General features: G+C 42.5%; 1 protein-coding gene across 1 annotated transcript; it reads left to right on the forward strand.

Annotated features, from left to right (window-relative positions):
* The first annotated feature begins 33 nt into the window (after positions 1-33).
* epg5 (ectopic P-granules autophagy protein 5 homolog (C. elegans)) lies at positions 34-21379 on the forward strand. The gene is made up of 45 exons (XM_071482792.1): positions 34-701; positions 1096-1752; positions 2356-2616; positions 2729-2927; positions 3024-3160; positions 3255-3362; positions 3475-3548; positions 3707-3815; positions 4878-4992; positions 5070-5220; positions 5339-5500; positions 5590-5747; positions 6045-6196; positions 6430-6570; positions 6706-6867; positions 6969-7091; positions 7199-7461; positions 7569-7709; positions 7840-7984; positions 8400-8597; positions 9057-9164; positions 9268-9390; positions 9738-9904; positions 10036-10272; positions 10392-10515; positions 10629-10773; positions 10932-11103; positions 11272-11434; positions 11538-11680; positions 11818-11974; positions 12401-12595; positions 12697-12910; positions 13616-13803; positions 13940-14147; positions 14268-14343; positions 14804-14907; positions 15009-15184; positions 15918-16142; positions 16225-16434; positions 17286-17430; positions 17518-17760; positions 18133-18346; positions 18943-19161; positions 19272-19386; positions 19478-21379. The coding sequence occupies exons 1-45, from the start codon at positions 648-650 to the stop codon at positions 19664-19666; spliced, it is 7770 nt and encodes a 2589-aa protein (XP_071338893.1). The 5' UTR covers positions 34-647; the 3' UTR covers positions 19667-21379.
* Positions 21380-24327: the final 2948 nt, after the last annotated feature.

Genomic DNA, 24327 nt, shown 5'->3' on the forward strand with positions numbered 1-24327 from the left:
AGGTTTGGCCTCGCTGGCTTTCCGTAGAGAGGTGGAGCAGCCATGTGATCAAAGATTGTGATAGCGGAGTTCCTGGAACAAACAAAACAAATGACAGCTGACCAGCTGACTGGGCTACCGCCGCCTGTCAGTCACCTCGATGTGTTGAAATCTTATTTCAACAATGTGACCAACAATACGGAAAGCTTAGTGCCGCTGGTGGATAAATTACTAAGGAGAAAAACAGCGTAGCACGTTAACAGCAAGGTGTTAGCTTAGCCTCGGGAGAGCGTCTTCAGTTGTGGAGCAGCGGCTGATTTAGTTTTCCAGAAATATACTCTCTGAAAACTATGTTTGAGCTCAGATACATGCTAGTTGTTGCGTTGCTATCCTCCGTCGACGACCTCTCTGGACGGGCCATACAAGAGTGTTTTGTTTACAACCAGTGACAGTGTTTATCTCGACAGCACAGCCAGCCTCTCGCTGCTTATCACAGGAAAGACTTCGCTAGCTGTTCCAGCTAACGGTGGTTGTTGGTTTGTGTGTGTACAGCAAACATATGAGGACTGTTTGTTTTCAGATGATCGATTCCACTAGTCGACACCTCAGTTAGCTGCATGTCAGTATGATCTGAGTTATGAAAAAGCTGAGGTGAGCAGTCGCTAAAGATGGAGGCTGTGAGACCAAAGAAGACCAAGGCAAAGACCAGCGGAAAGTCTCAGGTGATTTAAACCAAGCCCTCGACAGTCACCTTCTTCTGCTCTTTCCTTTTGATAGTGGTGTGTAAACACACACGCAAGTATGGACAATTGAGAGTGTCCAGTCCAAAATACTTTTACGTTTTTAGAAATTGAGAGGAAACTGGAAGACCTGCAAAACTTGGAAACTACACACAATGGACCTTGGTCCTAAAATGTATAAGAAATCCCCTTTAGTTAAAATAGCTCCATCACTGATGTACTGAAAATCATGATTTACTATTTTTGACATCTTGATATATTTGCGCTTTAGTCACACTCCCTTTGGCACATGTAAAAAACTACAGTACAGGTTAAGATGTTAACCAAGGAAATTTCATTTCATTTCTCTTTAAATTTTATTGTGTTATGTTTACAGCTGGTCAGGAAGCAGAAGCTGGCAGAGGAGGAAAAAAGACCCACAGTTCCCTCAACAGTCTGTGATGAGGCCTCCACCCCTGGCTTCACTGACATCCCCCTCAGCCTGCCGTATCAGGAGCTGGAGGAGGAGCAGCAGGACTCTGTTCAGCCCCCTGAGACCACAGCACAGCCGTCAGATCTGCTCTCAGAGAAACAGAGGACCTCTTCATCACAGACTTTATCCACATCTGTTTTAACTAGGACTTTACAGTCAACAGAGGCGTCACAGGGTACAGAGCATCTGACGGAGTCAAAAAAGGAGAAGGAGGAGGATGACAGAGTGGCCGATCATGGGGCTGAGCTTAAAGCTACACTACACACCACTGAGTTGGACAAAGACACACAATCATGGAATCAGCCTTTTGTCTCAACTCAGTTTGAGATCCCAAATGCCCCAAGTGCCCCTGCACTTTACCCATCTCTCCCTACACTGGAGGAGGGTCCTGTGATACAGCTCCATGAGCAAGCTGTGAAAAATAGTGCTAAAGGACCTGCAGTGTTGGCGCTTGCTGAGCAGGAATCTTCTCCTCCAAGTTTGCAGCCTCTGGAGTCTGTGGCTGAACTTTCCAAGAGCAAACTCTACCCAGAATTACCCAAAACAGCTCCAGAAATTCAGGTGCGTTTATACACCAAGATATAATGTGAAGTTAAATAATAAATACAGTTGCATCTTTTTTCAAGTGGTAAAAGACTGAATGGATTTAATTACAGTGTTTATAATACATATACAGTGTTGCAAGGTTATCAATGTCTTCAACCAGTAAGACAGAGTTATACTTATAAAATCAGGTAAAGGTTGAGAATGTGATTGTTGCACACAAATTCACCATTTCAACAGACTTTTCAATCTGTCAGAAATTTCATAACATATGTAGTAATATGAGAATGGCCATCTGTTGGTTTGAGTTATTTAATTGTGATGATACAGGTTTAATTGATGTTTTAGATTATTATTATAATATAATGATATAATATTAGACAGTTCTAGCTGAGTGAACAGTAATTGTTTCTACTAATTTGTTCATGGTATCCACATTATCAGTGATTTTCTTTCTAAAGACAACAACACCAACATTGTATCAGTATATTTTGTCAGTATTGCCCAGATCCAGGAACTTTACAGGGGCAAAATCCATTGATGCATTCATTGTGTCCTTACATGTGAACATGCATTAACGTGGGAGATACTGTCACTCACCTCAAGTCTTTGCCTCCGTAGCCGTTCTCACTGGAGCAGCTGAGTGTCTGGGAGCCAGGTGGAGGTTTGCGAGCGTGGTTAGAAGGTGTTGAAGTGTGTGCAGCCCAGTTCTGTGCTCTTGCACGTCAGGAGAACCATGAACTGACTGAACTACTGCAGAATTACTGGCGCTGCCGCAGACAGCTGACCCAATCTCACACACAGCTACACACACAGTCCTCTGACTGCAAGAGCACACAGAATCGTCTCTGGAGCTTCAGAGATGAACAGCTTACACTTCAGGTGTGTTTTTTCTTTTTTTTGGATCAATTAAGAAAGAAATATTCAACAAAAAGACCTATTAAAATTCTCTGCTGTTATAATATAATTATTAATATAATTTCTCTCCCCACAGGGTGTGTGTGCAGACCAGTCTAAGGTGTGTGGGTACCACCGCTTCCAGCAGGCAGATTTCAGTCAGAGTGTGCTGGCTGAGCTGAAAAGACTGTTTGAAGCTCGCAGTGAGCTGCTCCATCAGAAGGTGGCACTGCATGCGTACACTGCTCTGCTGTCACGTCTACAGGTGGAATCATACTTGTATTGTCTACTGAAAGGTGAGAGACTTATAAATTCTACTTGAAGTAGCTAATGTTAGGTGCATACGCTGCATCAGTTTTGTCTCTAACTCTAACCCTTGTTTTTGTTTTCAGATTGTTCTGGCAGCGAAACACAGCCTTGTTCTCTCCAACCCCTGAAAGAGGCCATAAGTGTCCTGTTTAGCTTCACACGCAGAGTCCTCGATGACACACAGTTCCAGACAGACATCCATCACTGGCTGGAGAGATTGGTATATGCACAAACCACTTTTATCACTCCATCTTCCTCTTGATCGCGGTATTTTGTTGTTGTGTGTCCTCACAAGGCTCTGGTCAATTCTCCAGGTGGCCGTCCTGCTGCATGTTGGAGGGTCAGGAGAGCACCTGTACCTGCTGTGCCATCTTCTCTGCTGTCCTGCTGGGGTTGGCAAGTGGTCTGCACCTTTCCTTCAGGTTAGTTAGGGACACAGTCTTTCATTTTTTGTTGTTTTATTGTTGTGTTACGCTGTACATGTTAGTGGTTGTGTATAAGTGACCGGAGGTTTTTTATGATTATCTGCCCCAGATTCAAGTTTGGGGGAACACCTGTGGGGTACAGCACTTTATGCAAGCTCTGGCCATCCTAATGTCTCCTGCCAGGTAAAGTAGCCACTTTAACAACGACTCTTTCTTACCCACTGACTATGAACTGTCCACACCAGTTTTGTGTCTGTGGTTTTCCGTGAGAATCCAGGTCATCCTTTCAGGGTCTAACAACATCACTTCTTTAACCAGTGGCTTCTTCTGTTTTGACTCAGACATCGTGCAGAGTTTCTGGGCCATATGAAGCCATGTGAGAGCCAGAGCTCTGCAGCCTCTGAACCTGATTCGGGCAACTGGACACTAGTGGATGAAGGTGGAGAGGAGGTGAGCGTAGGGAGGCAATGCTGGCATTTTGAGAAAAGAAACCAAACTTCCAGAAAAATTAGGCTAAGTTAATATGTAGGAAGATTTCAGGTGTGTGTATACAGGAGATAGAGGAAAATAAAAGCCGATAGTAAAAAAACAAAAGGCCAGTAACCACAATGATTGTGTGAAAAATGTTAATTCCTGGTAAATACAATATCCTTCTTGTTTTTCCTTTACGTCACTGATTGTGATTCAGTTATAATTATAGACACCCAGTTTTATGTCTGCTGTGATGTGTTACTGAGGTCTGTAGATGGTCACTTTAAAAACAGAATGTTCTGGTCTTTGTCCTGATCTGATGAGTCACATTTGAAGCTGTTGGTGCCACACAACCACCTATGACCACTTAAATGTCGGTCTGCTGGCTCAGAACCATGGCTGCTTCCAGTACTAGTGCGTTGCGTAGGAACCACTTTGTTTTGAAAACCTTGAAGAAACATTATTTTTTACAAGACTTTAAGATACAGTAATTTCGTTTAATTATTTTGGGTTCCCATGGGTCTTTGATATGCTTGAAAGTTTGTGAACTTTTTTTAAAGAGACCACATAGTTTGTTGTCACTGTAACACAGCACAGTTGAGAAGCATTTATACATTCAAGCCTCTATGTATGTATTTTCTTTTAGATCATAATAATCAGGGTCGCGGTTGAGGGGTTTGCGGTACATACAGTATTCATATTACACACACACACACATACATATATACATACATATGTATGTGTGTACCAGTCAAAAGAAGGGAAGATTGTATCCAAAAGTGAGTCATATAGATTTATTAATATTATTATTATTACAATATTCATTACACTTGTATATTATATTCACTATATTCACTACTACACTGGTCTGGGTCTTACTATTTCATATAAAAAGAAATTAATCTCCACTTTTCATTTTCCCTAAAAAACTGTTTACATTTTACAGAAGTGTAACATAGAGGATGGTTTATTTTTTTAAATAAGTGCAATATAATGTCCGGTAACCTCTGACTGCATTGCCCTGCTGTTCTCTGTGTTCAGGATGAGGATCCTGAGAGCAGCTGGCTGCTGCTCTGTGAGGAGGATCTGATCTCCTTGCTGACCCAGTTTCCCTTCCAGCAACTCTACTCACACATGCTGGGGATGAGCAAACAGGGTAAGGGAGTCTGTCCTCCTTCTGTCTGTTGGTTTATGTCACTCATTGTATGAGCTGACAGGCCGCTCTGTTTCTAGGTGTGTATGAGCCACAGGCCTGCTCCAGTCAGAAGATGATGCGTGTGTTTGCTTTTGCTTCCTCCCTCATCGAAATTCTTGCTCTCGGCCTACAAACCTACAACAGAGCACGATACAGACAGCTCGTCAAACGAATAGGACACATCATACGGTCAGTGTGCCAATTATATAAGAAAAAAATATATGCTCACACTTCTTTGTCCAAATTACAACACTGTTAACATCAACATTAAATATCCATAGTGTTTGTCTTCTCTACTTTCCCTCAGAATGACAGTCTGTTATGTCAGTGATCACTGGGCCCAGTATGTGAGTGTGACTGGTGCCAGTGGATCCAGCTCTCATGTGCACTCTCTGTCTTTGGACAAACTACAACTGGAATATGATCATCTCTTCCTCAGAGCTGTTTTACATGTTCTCAGAAACAAAAGGTGAGTTACTGGCCCTAAGTTTCCATCTTTTCTGGAAAATATTCACTTCAGGGATTTTTGTGCTCATTTTCTGTGGTCCTCTCTCACAGGTTGGGCATTTGGTTGTTTATGTCCGAAATGCCGTATGGGACTTTGTCGAGCTCTATGCTGTGGAGGGTCCTTTATGTCATGCAGAGTGCAGAGACAGCAGGACTAGAGACACTCAGCACTGCTAGTGACACGCACTCCTGCATTCAGGCTCTCAGAGGTACCAGTATGCATTACACCTGTGCAGGTACACACTTGCGCAGTTTTCAAAAGCAAAAAAATCAAACAACCACTGTCATTGTAGCAATGCTTAGATGTAGGTACATTTATCATCATATTGAAACCTGACTGTATCTTAATTGTTTAGGCTTTTTTTCTCAAACTACTTAAACTCGGTTTCACGTTTCACATAACATTCGGTTCCTTTGCTGCACTGGGACTTTAAAACCAGGCATAAATAAGGGGAGTCGTGTCATTCTACTGACATCCTGATGTTTTATGACTCTCTCTCTCACAGACCCAGAGCACCAAGTGAGATTTGAGCAATGGCTATGTGAGGTGAACAGCTCTGATGGCATCTCCCTCCTCACTGCACTAGCACATATGGCAACGCCGACTCACCACTCTGACCCCAGCTTCATCACTACTATAACTTTGCTGATTTACCAGGTATGAGGAGAAGGTGAACACTGAAATACTAGAAAAGATTTGTATAGCACTTTGTGAAACATCATAAGCCTGTATTTTCTGTATGGATGAAGGATTTGTTGTCTTTACCAAGGGTGTTCTACGTGAAAATCCACAGTCATCTGATCCAGTGTTCAGCACGATTTGGTGCCCTGGTTGGAAGTCCTATAGTACCAACCTTGTTTTTTGAAATCTCTCTTTTTATTTTGCCTCAGGTGTCATATGTGAGTGTGTCCACCAGAGAAATATACTCTAAGGTGGGCAGGGAGTTGCTGGCTGCCATAGCAATAGCCCATCCCTATATCATATCTGTGCTCCTGGAGAGACTGAGAGAGACCATACAGACCGTAGGAATGGTTGGTATCGCTATTCTGTAATGATGTTAAGATTTTAACTGCAAGTAGTTCTGCCTTCAGAAGAAAAATATATAATTTAGTAAATGTCAAACTCATGCGATTTCGTTGTTGTCTGTGTGTTTGTGTGTGTGTTAGGTGGCTCTGTACTTGTGTAAAGAGCTTCCTCTGAGTCTGTGGCGGCCACGGCCTGAGGAAATATGTGTGATCGGAGCCTGGCTGCTGCAGCATCCTCTTTCAGCTGTGGAGAACCGGCTGGCCTGCGTCATCCTGGAGGGTCTGAACTGGGGTTACACACAGGTAATGTAGTGGGTGCATTAAAATTATCTTTCCAAGAGTTTTTTACAGCACACTGTGAGTTTGTAATTAAATGACTTAACTGGTTTCTTCTGTCCTCGCAGGATGGCTCCTTGGCTCTGTCTTCATCTCTGCACAGTGAAGTGGCTCTGCTGGTGGTTGAAGCCTATCAGAAGTACCTTACTGACAAACCATACAGTGGCCTCATATCAGAGGGGATCAAACAGGTGGCACATCTACCCATTAACCACAGACATTGAATGTGACCCACTTTGGCTGCATTGAACAAAATTACTTCCTGTTTTTCCACCTCCCTCCTGTTTCCTCCCCTCAGGTTTCTTACCTTGCCAGTGTCCTTCGTTTGGGTGTATCTCCTGAAGCATCCTTTAGTCAATGGGCATGGCAACTGTTGCTAAGACTGAAGCTCCATGGCAATGCTCAGATCCCTAAAGGAGCCTGGTCAGTGCCTGCTTTGGCTTCCAATCCACCTCCAGAGCTGACACACAGTCCCAGCATGCACTCTGTTCTCAGGGCTGTAAAAGCAGGCATACCAATTGGATGCTACCTGTCCATTGCCATGACAACAGTGGGACACAGGTTTGTACTCACACATACAAGCTAAATATTCAGTGTTTATGTATGATGAACCTGTTGAAGTTGAATTAAGTTAATCTCCTGTTTATTTTCTCTGTGTGCTTTTCTAGCCTGGAACACTTTTGTACTGATGGAGTTGGGTTGTTGAAGAGTCTGATTCAGTCTCGCCACCTGAAAGCTGCTGTGCACCTGCTGGACAACATCCTACCACCAACTTACCCTCTCAGTTTCTACCTGCTCAACAACTCTCAGTAAGAAATATACATCCTTGAGACACAGCTTATGAAAGACTAGAAAGAAAGGAATTTATTACAGCAGCTACTGTATCTCCAACACTCAAATTTATTGTTGTCTCTACTGTCGCCCTTCTATTAATGCCAGGTTTGTAAGTTGTATCCAGCTGTTCTTGCAGTACGACAGTGTGTGTCCTCAAGGTGTGACACAGCAGGTCACTCACCGGGTAGCACCACTCCTCACAGGAACCACCTACGGAGACAATGTCAGACTGCTGAACAGTGTCATTCAGGTTTGTCCCAAAAAACTTTTATCATAAATATATTTCAGGTCATCACAGAGAATGTTTAATATTCAGGATTCTTGGTTAGAAGAAAGATGGAAAATTGCTTTAAGAAGAAATGCAGGAACAGACTGCAACATCTTTACTTCATTATATAAGTAGGTGTCAGCAATATCATAAGCCAGTCAAAAGAAAAAGGATTCAGGAAAAATGCCTGTTCTTTGTGCACCTTTAACCAGAGATACAGGTTTTCATCACTTAATTTCCTCAAATAAAAAAAAAAAAAAAAACATAAAATGTGGATCAGGGTTAGGGATAATTTTTAAGCAACACCATCTTGTAAAATGAGTGCAAGCGTTCTTATCTCATTCATCTTCTCCAAATCAACTATGGCATGTATTAATGTGCGTGTCTTATCTTCCAGAGTCATGTGGTGGAGAGTTCACAGGCCGGTCGTGTCGGAGCTGCAGCAGTGCTGGAGTTTTGGGTGGGAATTCTGACCCAGCAGAACCTGTGGTACAGAGACAAAACAGTCCTGTTCCTCATGGATCAGATCTGCTGTGCTGCATTCACACACCACCAGGAGGAATGTGTGCAGAAACTCCTGTACCAGCAGCATAAGGTGTTTACTCTGTTTTTTTTTTTTTGTGTGTCTTTTTTTAGAGGTTTGCATAATTTAGTGGATCTCGTGGGTCTCAAAGGTGCAGATTTCTGATTTTAGAAATGTAAACTGCCTTTAGTAACATTATAAAGGTAAATAATACATTTACTTTTAATGGGTCGCACATTATAGAAAGAGAAAGACCTTGATGGAGAGGGATGCTAAAAAGTCACCTTAAACCCATTAAGCGTTGACTTTGCTACAAATGTTAGTGCTGTTCATGTACACTGATGAAACTGGTCTGCTATCATTAATTATGGTATTATTGAAGCATGAATGAGCATAGCGTCTTTGATTCACCAGTGAAAGTTTTTCATCATGACAACTTGAGGAAACTAGTACTACTTATAAAGAAGGAACAGTCACAGTGTTACCAACAATGTTTATGTAATTTTTCCCCCATTTTCATACCTCATGCAGAATGCCTTGGGTTACCATGGAGATCGGGGTCTGCTCTCCTCTCTGGTTGGCTGGATTGCTGGAAATGCCACACCCTCATTCATAGAGGGCCAATCCCTGAGTGCAGAAGTAAGGCTCCCCAAAGCACCAACAGTATGTGCAAGTTCTCAGGCTCATATCAGTAAAGCAGTTCTCAGTCCTGACAGACTTGTTGTTGTCTGGGTGTTTGTAGGTTTGGTTTGCCTGGCTGGTGCTGAACATGGAGGGTGTGTTTGAGGAAGATTCTCAGCTGAGACGCTGTGTTGAACATGAACTCCTGGCGGAGCCAATGAGCTCCCCAGAACAAGCCTTAAAGGTATACAAACAAAGACACAAATGATACACAATATATATATATATATACAATTATATACAATTATACATTTGGATTACTGTTATTATAAGGAAGCATTCAATATCACTTGATCCAGAATTTACAAGACATTTCACAATACAAGACACAGGAAGTTGAGGGCGAGCTGTTGCGCAACTTCAAATATTGCACTGCACATTTGACTGAACACACACTGCAGTTACAGAGTACCTGCAAAACCAAAGAGCAGTAGCATGGTAGTGAGTGTTTAGTAGTCTGGTCTACTGCTTGTTGATGATTGCGAGTGTTATGTGTAGCTAGTGTTAACAGTGTGTATGTGTCTGAGCCAGAAGGTGCAGCAGAGGCTGAAGTTGCCAGTAGCCCCGTCTCTTCAGCGGCTGCAAGTGTATCGCTGGGCATGTCAAGCTTTAGCCACACCCCCTGACCACCCACTCCTTCCTCTGGTCTGGCAGAAGTTCCTACAGCTCTACCTGCGACAGCCTGGGCCTGAGTATGGGTATGATGCGCACACACACATATGACATATTACATCTTACATATTACATATCACATAGATCCCTAGCCAGAGAAACCAGGAAATAGACAGAATCCATGCGCATGTATCAGTTTGTGTTATGTTGACCACAGGCTGGCTGCAGGTGGATGTATCGGGCGAAGGTTCTTCCAGGCTTCATCTCAGGCCACTTTACTTAGAGATCTGAGACAGAGAATACAAGAGGTGTCGGACTTCCACCATGCCGCCAGCCAGGCCCTTAGGGTGCCCCCACCACACACACCCTCTTCAGACAGCCAGGGCAATGAAGCTGCCGACAATCCAAATCCACCTTACCTCACCTCTCCGCAGCTACACACAGAGCTGGTCAGGTAGGTCACTAACGTTTAACGTGTACATTTAAAAACATTCCCTCCAGTGGTTCGGCAGGTAGCATCAGACCTTAATATGTTTACAAGCTCTCAAATCCCAGCTGGCTTGTTGTTTACAGGTTGTTTGGTGTATTTGCCGTGTGGTTGGATGATGAGACACTGCAGAAGCAGGAAGTGTACCTTCCCTCTCTTCCGGCAGAATATGAACCACACAGACTTGCACAGGTCATGCAGCGGCATCAGGTGGGTGTCTTTGTGTTTCTCTTTTTCTTTCCAAATTTCCCAAGTGTTTCAGCAGGTTAGTCAAAGCTCCAGTATTATATCATATTCCTCTTCCATTTTAATGTATATTGTAGGAACTGTGGCTTGAGTATGTGGACCAAGAGCGTCTGCAGTATGATGAGAGGGAGGTTTTGTCTCTGTGGGAGAAGGTGCAGAGTGAGCCAACCTTCCTGCAGACCCAAAACCCCGGCTTCACCGACTACACCAGCCTCAACAATGGTACAAAATTATCACTTTAGATCCAAAAGGTCAAGGTTAACTTCTAGCACAAGTCTGTATACTGTAGATATATGCTGTATATATGCTGGAGTATTAATAATATTTCACCAACCAAAATAATTACGTGATTTTGCTTGGATGTTGTCCTTTGTGTGCAGCAAGGGAGCGTATCCTGTCCAACCTGCAGAAGCATCCAGTTCCCCGTCCAGCTCCAGAGCTTCAGCAGCAGAAGGTTCCTGTAGCTGAGGTGCCGTCCGCCTGCCTCACTGACTCTAAAGCTGCTGCTGAACTGCTGCAGCACGACCTCAGCATTCTGCAAGACCAGGCCAGGTATCCGGAGATTATACACACATTAAAACATTTCCACATCATCAGTGGCACATAGTGTGCACATGCCTGCACAGAAATGCATTCACTTGTTTGTACATGCCAAATACACACATTAAAACATATACAAAGCTGCGCACTGAAGTTTGTACTGCTTTATCTTGGTGTCAGAATTGCAGTGGCACGTGAAGCCCAGCAGGTGGCAATGGAACAGGAACTGCTGGAGAGCCTTCCTCTGCTGTATAAGAACCGACCGGAGCAGGTCACCATGGCCCTGGAGTGTAAAGGAAAGGGAGGGCTGCCATGCCAAGGACCTGCAAACATCACCGTCACAGTACAACCACTAAAACTGCCAACATGTCACATTGTGAGATACCACTGTGAAGTCTTTCCTGTGATTTATTATTTTATGTCTGTGTGTGTGTGTAATCTTGTAGTGTGAGCGTGTCCAGAGACAGGAGGCAGTGCAGACTCAGATAACGTCACTGCGCAGAGACATCAAGAAACTCCAAACCGACGCCATGGCTGCTCCACCTCAAAGCCTGGCCCAGGCGGCTGTCCACACTGAGAACTTTATCACGTCAGTATAAACAAAAGAAAAAACATCATACAACATAATGAATATAAGAGCAAACACATTTGGGAGGAAAACGAGTGGGGTTTTTGATTTAAATTGAGTTATTTTTACTAAAGTGTGGACTATGTTTATGTGCTCAGGGCTCTGGTGAATATGTACAAGGCACAGAAAACTCCTGCAGTGCAGCACGTTGGCGTCTCAGCCTTTTACCAGATGGTGTCCTTTGTGTGTGAGGACACACTGCGACATCCCCCAACACGCCAGTACCTCTCCTCGTGTGTGGAGATACTGGGACAGGTGCACACAGATTTATTTTACCCATTGTTTGTTTTGTTTAGAAAACCCAAATGAAGTTAATCTGTAACAACTTGAACCACAATATGTGTAAGTTTCCTTGAGTAAGATCCAAAACAGATATTGAACCAGAAATGGTACTGCTCTAGTATTTTAAACTACTGGCTCACTGATGATTCTGTTATGATTATATTTATATGGATTTAAATAAAAAAAGAATATTATGGGTGAAAAGAAAAACAAAGCATTTGAATCACTGTACTTATGAGGAACATGTACAAAACAATGGACAGAGGACTTAAAGATAAATATGGCAGAGATGTAACCAGTTAGACAGAACTAATACAAGGTGCAGGTTCACTTCATGTTGAACTTCATGCGTACTGTATTAACTGATAAAACGTCGTAATAAGTTGTATTTGTGTGTAGGTGTTTATCCAGGGCAACCCAGAGGAGTGCGGCCATGTCCTGAAGACCATCCTGGAGCAGCGGCGTCTTTGCCCTCTCATTTCCCCCTTCTTCACTCCTAACGCAGCACCCAATGACCTTGTCTTTCTCTACCAAGATGTAGTGACATCCCTACACCTCGACAGTGCTGATGTCATTTTCATGCTGCTCACTAAGGTTAGTCCAGATACAAATGTAACACACTGAAGAAATATATAATGGTGTAAAACCCACCACAGTCCAGTTACAGCAACCACTTCTGCATCTCCCCACTGCAGTTTGACTTGTCCCAGTGGCTGAATGAAGCCCATCCTGTATTTTCGGAGAGAACTCGTTTGCTGGAGTTGATCCACGGAGCTCTCTGCGTCTGTGGCCGAGACCCGGAGCCTGAACTTCTCACACCTTTTCATCTTTTCACCAAACACTGGACCTGGCTTTTACGCCACCATTTCCCTGATCACTATAGTGACTGCCTGCGTCTGCTTATGACCAGTAAGTTTGTGTGTGTGTGTGTGTGTGTGTGTGTGTGTGTGTGTCTGTGTACAAAGACTGTTCAACTGAATTTAATTATTCAAATAATTATTAACTCAGGAAGCCACAGCTTGAATCATCATTTACTCAATCAAATCATGAAAATATTCATTTCTTTTTAATCTCCTTCGCACAATTGCTGATAGAACATCACATAATGAAAGGTTAGACAACATCAGACAGCACAAGTACTGAATGAAAACGAACTCGCAGAGAGTTACTTAAGAATAGCCTTGTCATATTGAACAGCAGCTTTTTATTGTCTGTAATAAGTGCACTTATGATCAGGGAAAAGTCTACTTTTTCCTCATTCAAGTGATTCAGAGAAAACACATTCATTGCCCTGAAAGAATGCCTCCCACTCATCTTCCCACCAGCAAAAGATGAAATTAATCAATGAATGCCATTAAAGTTAGCTGAATCATTCCTTCAACCTACAGATTCACATGTGAGTTGAAAGTGTGTGTCTACCAAGTGATTTATCGAGACACTATTTAGGTTTCTTTGACAAAGCCCCATATATGAGATGGTTTCAAATAGAGCCACAGATGCTAAATCGGTCATCAAAAAGCTAATAACGGTATTTTATGTGTAGAATATTGAGATAAGGTGTTTGATGTGCAGCTTCTTCAAAAAACTATGGCATTTTTTTTAAAATCTCATCAGGCTCGTCAAACCAGTTACTGAGTCCAGAGTGCTGGAAGGTGACTCTGCGAGTGCTGGGCTGTTTACCTCCATCCCGCAGCACCAAGAGCAAAGCTGAACAAGCTCTCAGCACTACTGATGCCCCCAGCCGTGCTGTTGGGCCCCAAGCCTCCCCCTACAGATCCTCCGTCAGCCTTTCTCCTCAGCAGGTAACTAAAGTTGATATTGTTGGTATTAGATTCAGACCCACTTTATCTGATAATAGCTACTAAACTAATACTTTGATTCCTTATGAAGTTCATTATTAACCCAACGATCCTGTGTTGTTTCATTGGTTTCTGACAGGTGGATGAGACAGTTGTTTGGCTGAGTGATTACTTCTTGAGGAGTCGTGTCAGTAAGCCAGACCTCCGCAGCTTCGGCCTCTACTCTGCCTGGACTCCCTACATCAGTGAGGTTGTTTCCTTCTGGGACCATCTGATTAGTTGTCTAATCAATGTGCAGCTCAGCAGCTGTGCCAGAGAGCCAGTGGGCAGCAGCAAAATAATGAAAGGTAACCACCAAATGTCAGAAAACACGGAGGTGTAGTAAGACTTGTGATCATTTGTAGACTTCAACCTTTTTTATGCATGTTCCTTTTATGTTACCTGACCTGTCTCTTGCACTCTTACAGCTCTGCAGGACCTGCACAGTAAAACTGTGAAGTTATTTAAGCCTTGGATCTTTCCTTTGGACACTGAGGATGGCGGGTAAGCATTGCACATCCACAACTCTCACAGATTCGTTTTAGATACTGGAGAGCTGTTGTCAGTGAGACAGATGTGAAACAGATGTGAGCACAGACAAAAGAGACTCCAGAGAGGGCGGCAGATAAAAAATATTCATAGTCCACAAGATTGATAATTTTTCCAGATGTAGTCCTTGCTTCTTTTGCAGGTGGCTAGCAGATGCTTGTGGTGTTGTAGAAGTTGTATTGCATAACTGAACCAACGGAGAGAGATGTCTTTATCTCTGAATTACATTACTCAAATTAGAAGAGTGCATTAGATGTTTACTTTTGATTGTGACTTATCAGTCAGCTATGTCAAAATAAAGCCTATCATGTGGCCAGAGGTTTGTGTGATTCTCCTGGATGACAGTTAAGTTTTTCCTAGGTGGAGAAAATGAAAAAACAAAGAGAATGTCAGTGTCAATGTCTCTGTGTCTCAGTAACCTCAAGTGTTACCCGTGGCTGGAGACAGATGCGAATGCAGCAGGATCTCTAGTTGGACTATATGCTCAACTCACCGACACGCTGCATCACAAATTCAGAGGTGGGTCCCCAACAGTGCTGCGTTCACACAAGAGTGAGTGTTAAAGTTCTTCGTTGCCTGTACTGTTGAAGATGTTTATAACGTGTGGTTGCACATTGCAGATCGTTTGCTCCCTGGTCAGAGAGGGGCTCTGTGGCTGTGTATGATGCAGTACTGTGAGAGCTGCACCTCACCCCGTACACCTGAGTACCTCCTCTACCTGTACCACACACACCTTCGCAGCCTGCCCTGGAGACGCCTGCACCCTGACACTCAGCTCATGGAGCAGTTCTTCAATGTGAGACACTCTACCCCCTGACACCTGACCCCTGACCCCCCAACACTGCACACTGATCTTGACATGTATGACACAGGGGAGCTTGTTAATTTGAGACCTTGGTCCTTGGCTCCAGGTCCTATTATTAGCTTCACTTTACGTAATTACAGTCTCAACACCCTGTTCCTGGAAACAAGCTCCTGTCTCTCCAGACCAACATGGCTCTTCTGAGGCTATTATACAGGTCAAAAAAATATAATGTTATTGAAACAAAAATCAAATCCCAAAGACTGTGAATAGTAAAACATACAAAATGGGATAGAGGTAAGCAGCGAAAGCAAACCAGCTGCTATTTTCATTATTCAAACAAAAATATCTATTTCGTCCATTTTATTGTATAGGTCATTTCTTATTTGTAGTAGTAAAGTCAATCTTTTCGTCTCATTGGTCTCTTTGATAATTTTTAGCCAATAATTTGCTGCATCTGTAACCATTTATATATTTGTGATTGTGCTTTTTTCTGCTTTTTTTTCAACAGATTTTATTATTATATGTTAAGCATATAATATTATATTCTGATTACTCTGAAGAACTGTAATATCAGTTTAGCCGTAAATGTGCAGCTTGCAATAATTAGTATAATCAGAAGTAACAGATATTCTCAGAACTGTCAGTTGAGACTCAAGAGGTTTGATTCGTTTGTATTTCTAGTTATGGATTTTTTGTGTATTTTCTTGCCCTGCTGTGCCTGCAGGTTGAGAGAGGAAGTCCTAAGAGCTGCTTCCTGTTTATGGGAGAAGTGTTATGTGAGGTTAACTGGGTCAGCGTCCTGAGTGACCACTTGCAAACCCCTCCCGCATCTACAACATATCCAGCTTTACCAGACACGGGTGCTCAGAAGGAGTCACAAACCATGTTAGTCTATCTGCTGTACATGCTAGTTTTTCTGGTGAAGGAGGAACAGCTCCTGAGCCAACAGGTAAGTCCAGACTGGTTTAGTTTCAAATCAGAGTCAGACCTCTCCCCTGTCTTTCATTCATTCTTCATATTTTCCCCTGCAGGACTCCCCTTTGCTTAGTCTGTTGGTCCAGTCCACCTCTCTGCCCTGGCATCAACTGGACCTGTCCTCATACCAAGGCATTCTGGGATATGTCAGTACCCACTACCCTCCCTCTTTGCTGCTCAGTGCTGATTCTGCCCCTCAGCTGCTGCTGAAATCACTGCGCAGTGCTGCTGGGCTCCACCCCCGCCCTAATGAAGCCCCACACCAGGTGAGACAACACAGTGCTGTTTGTTTTCACAAATATCAGATTTATAAAGCATCATAAACCTCTTAAGATCCATCCAGACTCCATTGTGGCCACACCACATTAAAAGTGCTTTAAATTGCCCAATTGAGGTTTCAAGCCCAGAAATGTATCACAATTTTCACCACTCATGATTTAGTATTGAGAGGATGAGTGTTATTACGGATGAATAATGTAATAAAAACTTTTTTAGCTATTCACACCTGAGATTTCATGACAGTTTAATTATAGGGAGAATTGAGGTACTAGCTGTAACTGTCATTGAGCAACTGTAAAATACAGGAAACCTAATATTAGAGAATATAAGAATATATTCATATATCTGCACCTCCACTCTCCTTAGAAAATCTGCATTAAGTTTAGACTTAAACAATTCCTTTTTCTTTGCCAGCTCTGTATCACTCAGCCAAATTACACGAATGCAACACTTAAATCCTTATAATGTTGTTGATGTAGAGCAGAAGAAGGAAATTTAATACACCACTTGATAATGTTCCAAAGTAGACAGACTTTGGCAAATCTATACAATACACTTCCAAGTTATCAATGTGTTTTCTTTAATTTTGCCAACTTCAACCTTACTGTCAAAAATAGGTACTATTAATGATAGTAAAAATATTTGCTGAAGCTGACATATTTTATTTCAAGAGTCAGTTTTCACCAATCAGTAATGGGATATATGGATATCTTTTTTTATATTTTATAATATATTATAAATGGCATAGTTATGTATTTATTCATGCATCTATTTCTATACAGTATCAACCCAAACGAACGAAAAAAAACTCTAATCTCTGGTACTTTCCATCTGTCAGGAGGAGACGCTGAAGGCTGGAGCGTATGTGTGTTGGTGTGTGCAGTCTTTGGTGACTCTGGAGCAAGGAGGCAGCATCAGCCTGAACAGCCTCGAGGCTCAGCTTGAGACACTTCTGGAGAGCATTGTCACATTCAACCCACCGGGTGAGAGGTCCTCACCTTCAGCAACATTATCACCCAGTAAGTGATCAATTCTTATCGCTCAACCACTCTTCCATTTTGCCTCTGCAGAGACGGGTTTGGAGCAGAGGCACATGGCGTTCTGCGGTCTCTTCAGCGATGCTCTAGCTTTGCTGAACGGAGTGGGCGTCTCAACAGGCGAAGCACTCGCTGCTCATGTTATTACCTGGCTGGACAGGAAAGGGAGGGGTTTTCCTATTCTGCCTCTTCTCACAGCTTGCACCGGCTGTCTCGCATCAGTACGGCACATGACGCGCATCATGGAGGCGTGCATCACAGCATACTTCAACCATTGTAAGCAGAGTAACAGTTTGGGGTTTTTTTTTCAGCTCCCACACATTATTTAAATAAGGATTAGTCTTGTTTCTATAGTTGTCAGCTTATACAGTGTTACAGTAATTGGAAAGTGCTAAAGTGATTTCCTGTGGCAAATATCTCTGTACCCAGGCATATGTTAGCATACTGTATATAAACTACTATTGTTTTTCATGAGATAGATATTTAAGTCTGCAGTTTTTGTGTACTGCCACTCCATTCCTCATTCAAGTTCTAAGTTGGTTAAATTCTTAAAGTTTCTTTAGTATAGGTTAGGGTTAGTTAAATGTGATATCAAGGATTCACATGTTTCTCCTCCCACTGTCTTTGTTTTTCTTTCTCCCTGTTCAGCTGAGGAAGACTCTGTAGGTTGGGGTCCTGTGTTGGCATCGCTGCAGGTGCCTGAGCTCACAGTGGACGACTTCCTCTCTGAGAGCCACTCAGGAGGCAGCTTCCTGACACTCTACGCCTTTATCCTGCAGCGCCTCAACACTGAATACACAGCAGCCAATGAGAGAAGGACTCTGGCTCTAATTAACACATGGACCAATCAAGTCTTCCCCAGGTTTGCCCCCAACCCCCCCCCCCCCCCCCTTATTATCTCATTTCATGTGGCTTTTAAAATTTCTATTGAAGTTGGTTCCTAACCATTACCCCCTCCTGGCACACCTCCATTGCCTGGAGACATCTGTCTGGTTCCCTACAACCTAGGTATAGGATGTGTTTCCATATTCTTCATACATAAACATTAAGTTAGAGCCTGCTTAGGAAACCTAAAATTAATTAGCTCTTCACCAACATGGTTGCATCACTTGTTTCAGGCAATTAAAGTCCTAGTAAGAGACAGGATGGAGGAACAAACTAATGCAGTCTGCAGTCTTTTGTTTAGACTGGTGGTCCCTCAGTAAATGTAAGGAAGGCTTGAGCATGTGTGCAAGAGTCTCACCTGGTTTAACAGGGCAGCGTCCGCTAACCCTACCACCTCATGTTAAAAAAAACCAAACTCAATTTCACATGAAAATAGCACAGGTCGCCTTAAAACAGCTCAATTCAAATCAATCCAAAACAATTTCCTTAAACGCCCTTCAATTAGATTTTACATCAGCCTGAAAAGCTGCATTAACCATTATATGTGCTATGATGTGTTTTTTTTCTGTCCAGTGGTCCAGGTGATGAAGCCAAGCTGTTTCTTTGGTGGCACAAAGCACTGAACCTGTCAGCGGAGCAGCTGCAGCCACAGGCAGGCCAGACTGAAGTGTCAGGAGTCATCATGGGTCTGTTGAGGTTACAAACCAGGCTGCTTCAGCTGGGAGAAGAAAGACAAAACTCTGGGCTGCTGGGAGCTATCGGTCTGGGGAGGAGATCTCCTGTTTCTAATAGGTATCCTCATGCATTTTAGTAGTATAAATGAGAGGCTATATAGTGTAATATTAATTTGCCAGTGTGGATAAATCAGCTGTTAATGTGTGTCTACTCTACTGTATGTCTAGGTTCAGGGTGGTGGTGCGCAGTCTGGCAGCATTCCTGTCAGTCCAGGTACCATCAGAGACCGAGGTTCGACTCCAACCTACAAGTGACTTGGAGCTCTCTGCAAAAGCGCAGCAAGTATGCAACAACAACTGCAAATACAGTGTTTTCATTTATAGTCTGCAATTATCTTCTAAAAATAACCTCTGTTTTTTTTCTGTGAATGCAGACATTGGGGATGTTGGAGGCCATGCCCAGCAATAAGCAGTACACTGAGTTAGAGGACTCTGTGAATAAGGCCGTCCAGTTCATCCGCTACCCAGGACACTGTCTCAAAGATGCACCCCGTCTTCTGGCCCTGCTAGCCAACCTCCTGTACCCTGACCTCAGATATCTGCACATTATCCGTTATCATTGACTTGACCTGATGCTCCTGCTGGAGACTGAGACAATGTTGCCCTTCTGTGGCAAATATAGTGATAGTAAACGTCTGTTTTGTGAAGACAAAAAGGAGCACAAAGTTTCCAAGTAAAGGCACTGGTACTGAATTGTTTTTGCTATTATATCAGCAAGCGTTATATATCTCATCAGCAAGGGCAACAGAAACTGACTCTTCATCAAAGCTTGCTGTGCATTTATAAAAAACACCCTTGGACTGATAATGTACAATGAAGGATCATTTAACCAGTCAGGAGCATACAAAACGTTATGTGCTAATCTCTGACCTTTTCTTGCACTTTTCTTTCATTGCTGATGTTTATGCCTTGTTGTTTTTTATATAACTTGCCTGTTGGATTTCAACACCATCTGTCGTATTCTTAATTTAAGAGAAAGTTACACATTTATTGAAGCAGAATTCATGAATCAGAATTCATCTCTGGGCTTTAGGTGTCAGTTTCTCACCTGTATGTGGAATCTCACACAAAAAAAAGTTGAAGGGTCCACAAATTATTTGGAGGAAGTTGAAGGACAGATCTGATAGGCTTATGACTTTAGTAGTACCTCCTTAAACTGGTGACGGCAGCATACCAGGAAAGCTGGTAGTCTAAGTCCAATGCCTGATATAACTCTTGAGGTTTGCTTTTGATGATAGCATAAGCTACCAGCTACAATCTCAGTACTATACACATACAGATGAATACAGTGGCTGCTTGTATGAAGTGATCATGTTTAGTAATGGAACATTTTCCAGTATTATGTTCATGTCCAGGGGGAAAAAAACTTTGCTTGTTTTTGCCAAAGAGATGTTATTTTTATCTGCTCAGCTACTTAAACCTTCTTGACCATGTTCTCTTATTGTTTCATCTGTGTCTGTGAGGTACAAAAACTGCAGTCTGAAAAAGCACACACACACTAGAGGACACACCAAATACCACTAACAATGTGCCACACCACTTGGCTTCCTTATAAAGTAGTATCTGCTCTGTAAAACAAATTGCTAATGCTGCTGGTATTACTAAAAGAGCAGGGATGTAATGCTGTTGCAGCTTGACTATAACTGGACTTACATACACCTATGGTGGCATTTGAGGATAATGGCAGACTGTAATTGAGATTTATCAGATCTTCAGACTGCACTGTGTATCCAAAACAGATTTCACATTTTAATTACCCTTGTCAGTTTACCTCTTTTGTTGCTCTGTGCCATCTAAATAATAATCATGCTGCACTTCTGCAGCCTGAAGCTTGCCTTATTGCCTGTGTTATGTGGTGACTCTTAATGTAATGCGTTTCTTTTTTATGAGTCAGTGATGAGGAATGGGTCTGTAGGGGGGAGCTACAGAGCCAGGCTTCACAAAGGAGACATGGCTGTGTTTAATAAAGGGAACTCACTGTCTCACAGCTGGTATTTATCAATTCAGGTCTGTGATCTGGGAGCGTATGTAATACATGGAGTCTCTGGGGGCAGGGAGATTGATCTAAAAACTGTGGACAGGTCATATGGGGAGACACCAAAGAGGGACACTAATGAATCAAGTTGTAGGACACAAGTGAGGACAGAGACAGAGAGGTCCGAACGGCAATTAGGGATGCAATACTGTAGCTTCTACAACAAAACTGAAATCTGCGTTGAATAATGAACAATGTTGCAGATGATCATATTGAAATAAAAACTTGCTTATGTAAGAAACCTGGTACACTGTAAACCCCAATCCATCCGTGACACAAACGCTCCTCCCTTGTGAGCTTGACATAATTGTTTTATGTTAAGTCAACAATTTTTGATTTTTGAGTTAATTTTACTAAAATTCATTATGTCAATGTAGCCTAATTAGTTTAAGGCCAGTTAACAACATTTGCATTGTGCATCTAGCTTTTGATCGTTGAATGAACTAAAAAATGGTTGTAAAAAAAAAAAAAGCACAATTTAAAATGTTTTCATGTTCATATGACAAGTAGTCACTTTCTTGCTCAATAAAATGAAAAATTTGTGTTCACTTTACATAACAAAAACACCAAGCTACAACACGTACATGCTTTTGTAACTGTGTTACAACAAATGATAAACACGATGAACAGCGAGCTTGTGGCTTTCTCATCACTATTTGGACTCGGGTCAGTGCAGCTTGGAGCCAGTGTTTACATCAGGGATCAGGCCTAGCTAGTGACACGAACCCAACATTGGAGGGATCAGCAGGAGTGCAGCAGAGACATGGCTAACTGGGCTAACTCTAGGCTTAACTGTTTCCATGGATGTTTCCAGATCATACAGGCAGAGAGGACAAATGAGAATGGTTAGAGGAAAGGAGGGGGGCCTGTCCTCCACTTCCCATACATTTACTCAATACGTCACATATCATAAGATAATACGATACTTAACTTCTTTTACACAAATGTGAAGGGGGCATACAACTCATTGCCCCTCCCTCAACTGGGCAGATCTGACTACAACCTGGTTGCCTGTGTGCAAACCTACAGGTCACAGGCCTAATGAGGAAGTGAAGGACTGTTTTGACTCAAGCAACTAGGATGTTTTTCTTTGAGCATCACAGCGAGGATATTAACAGTCTCACCACATCAGCTTCTGCGTAGAGTGTTGGTTCTTAAAGTGGGGTCCGGGGACCCCCAGGGGTCCTCGAGTGGGTTCCTGGGGGTGAAGGAAATGTGACCAGTGGCTTTGCTTTTGTAAAAATGGCGTCAAAATTCTACATGTGACTTCAGTGTCCCACACAAGTGGCAATCCACCGTTACATCACTGCTGTTTCAAAGCGTCAAGTTTGCAATTTGGCCATCGCCATCTTCGATTTTGAAACCAGAAGAAACCATATTTGGATGAGGTTGTGGAGCTGAGGAGGAGTGAGGGGTGGATCTAACCTGCTCTGTACTCTATCCTGATAGTCAGACAGTTAGCCGTGTGTGGTACAGTCTGTCAATCACACGGTAACCACGCCTTAATACATACCCTGTTGTATCGTCAATTTTCCCATAATGGGACCATAATTTTAAAAATGAACATCATGAGTTGTTTTCCCATCGACTTCAATACGATCAATTTGCAGTGGAGTCACCCAATGATGGTCATTAGACAGGATGCAGGTTTAAGGCACTTCTGCATTGGCTTCACTTTTCAGTCCATGCGTCTGCGTCCCTACTGTCTGCTTTGTGTTTGCGCACACACACACAAAAGTCCTTCTTCTTTCACAGTGTCTTTGTGTTACCTCACCGGTGATCATTTGTTCAAAGTTTTTATTCACACAGTCTTGTTTTCCTTTTTTTACAAATACAAATCTCTTCTACACATGCACATCTTTTTTTTTTTATTTGCAATACAATGCTTTTGGAAAACTTTCCAGGATTCCTGTGATGCCATCTGCCAATGGAGCTGTGTGCAGCCACCTCCTTCGAGGCTGATGGCAGCTTCCATCAGTTTCCTGCAGAACTTGCAACTGACTAAATTAATAATGATAAGTGACATGAATTTTAAGTAAAAATGTTTCTGAATATTGTATTGTGAAAAGCTGCTTAAAATGTCCTTGTTTGCCCTGCAATGGAAAGTTTATTTCATTTAGTATAGTCATGTGTTTTCACAGGGATGCCAGCATCCACCTCAGGCCAGTGCCACACCTTGTGGCCTCCTGAAACAGGCAGGAAATGGTAGTCATGATCATGACTGCACCACATAACTATACGAGCTGAAATTTGGCTCAAAATGATTTTGAACTTGTAAAGTGATGTTCACTAATGATTCCATAGTTTATAGTTGTAAATCAACCTTTGTAAACCTGTGAAATAAACAGGTATATGAGGTGTATGAGAAATTAAAGTTTATGCATGAAAATTGTGCTTGTCACAAAGAGATTTGTATTTCTTTTTTTTAAAGAGGCTGTGATAGAAATCTTTTTCTACAAATGCACATTTGTTACGAATGCAAATCTTTTGTACAAATGTACAAACTTGAATTCAAAAAAAAAAAGAGGTTCTGTTGAACAGACAAGGGTGGTGATAGTTATTTTGTGTCAGGTATACTCTACTTTAATGTTATGGCACTGTACTAAACTTTAAGTTTTGTGTGCAAGCTGTTAACAATAAACTTTTAATTTGAGGGAGTGAATTGGGATTTACAGTGTATGACAAGTGTGTACTTTGAGTAATTCAGTTGGCATATGCATCCTGTTGTTCTCTGCATCTGTGCAAAGGTACAGCCCATGTCTGCAGCTGAAAGAAGCTTTGTTTAAGATTGTTTGGGAGGAGGCGATAAATTGAGCTGCAAGCTTTTGTGGGCATGTGTGTGTGCGTGCACATACATCCAAGTATCCTCATCTGACACCACCATGTCTGTCTGGGAGAAAACCTCTTCTCAGGCAATGGTGGTCTCTATGGTTACAGGAAGGGTAGAAGTGAGAGAGGAGGTGGAAAGGACTGGGTGTTCTGAGGCTGTGAGAGGGAGAGAAAAGGAGGTGAGGTGGGAGATGCATACAGACACTCATTGCTGCCTCCTCTTCACACTCAAAAACAACCTTGGTGTGTTCTGTGAACCCCTCAACTATTGACTCTTGCCAGTCAGTCAACCGCCTGTCCTCTTGTCTCTCAGCTCAGGTGGTGGAGCGCACTGAAGTCGTTGATATTTGTGTGACAGCT

Source organism: Trachinotus anak, unplaced genomic scaffold, assembly GCF_046630095.1.
Source record: "Trachinotus anak isolate AG129_WGS33_773 ecotype Australia unplaced genomic scaffold, CSIRO_AGI_Tana_v1 ptg000008l, whole genome shotgun sequence".
In the NCBI taxonomy this organism is placed as follows: Eukaryota; Metazoa; Chordata; class Actinopteri; order Carangiformes; family Carangidae; genus Trachinotus; species Trachinotus anak.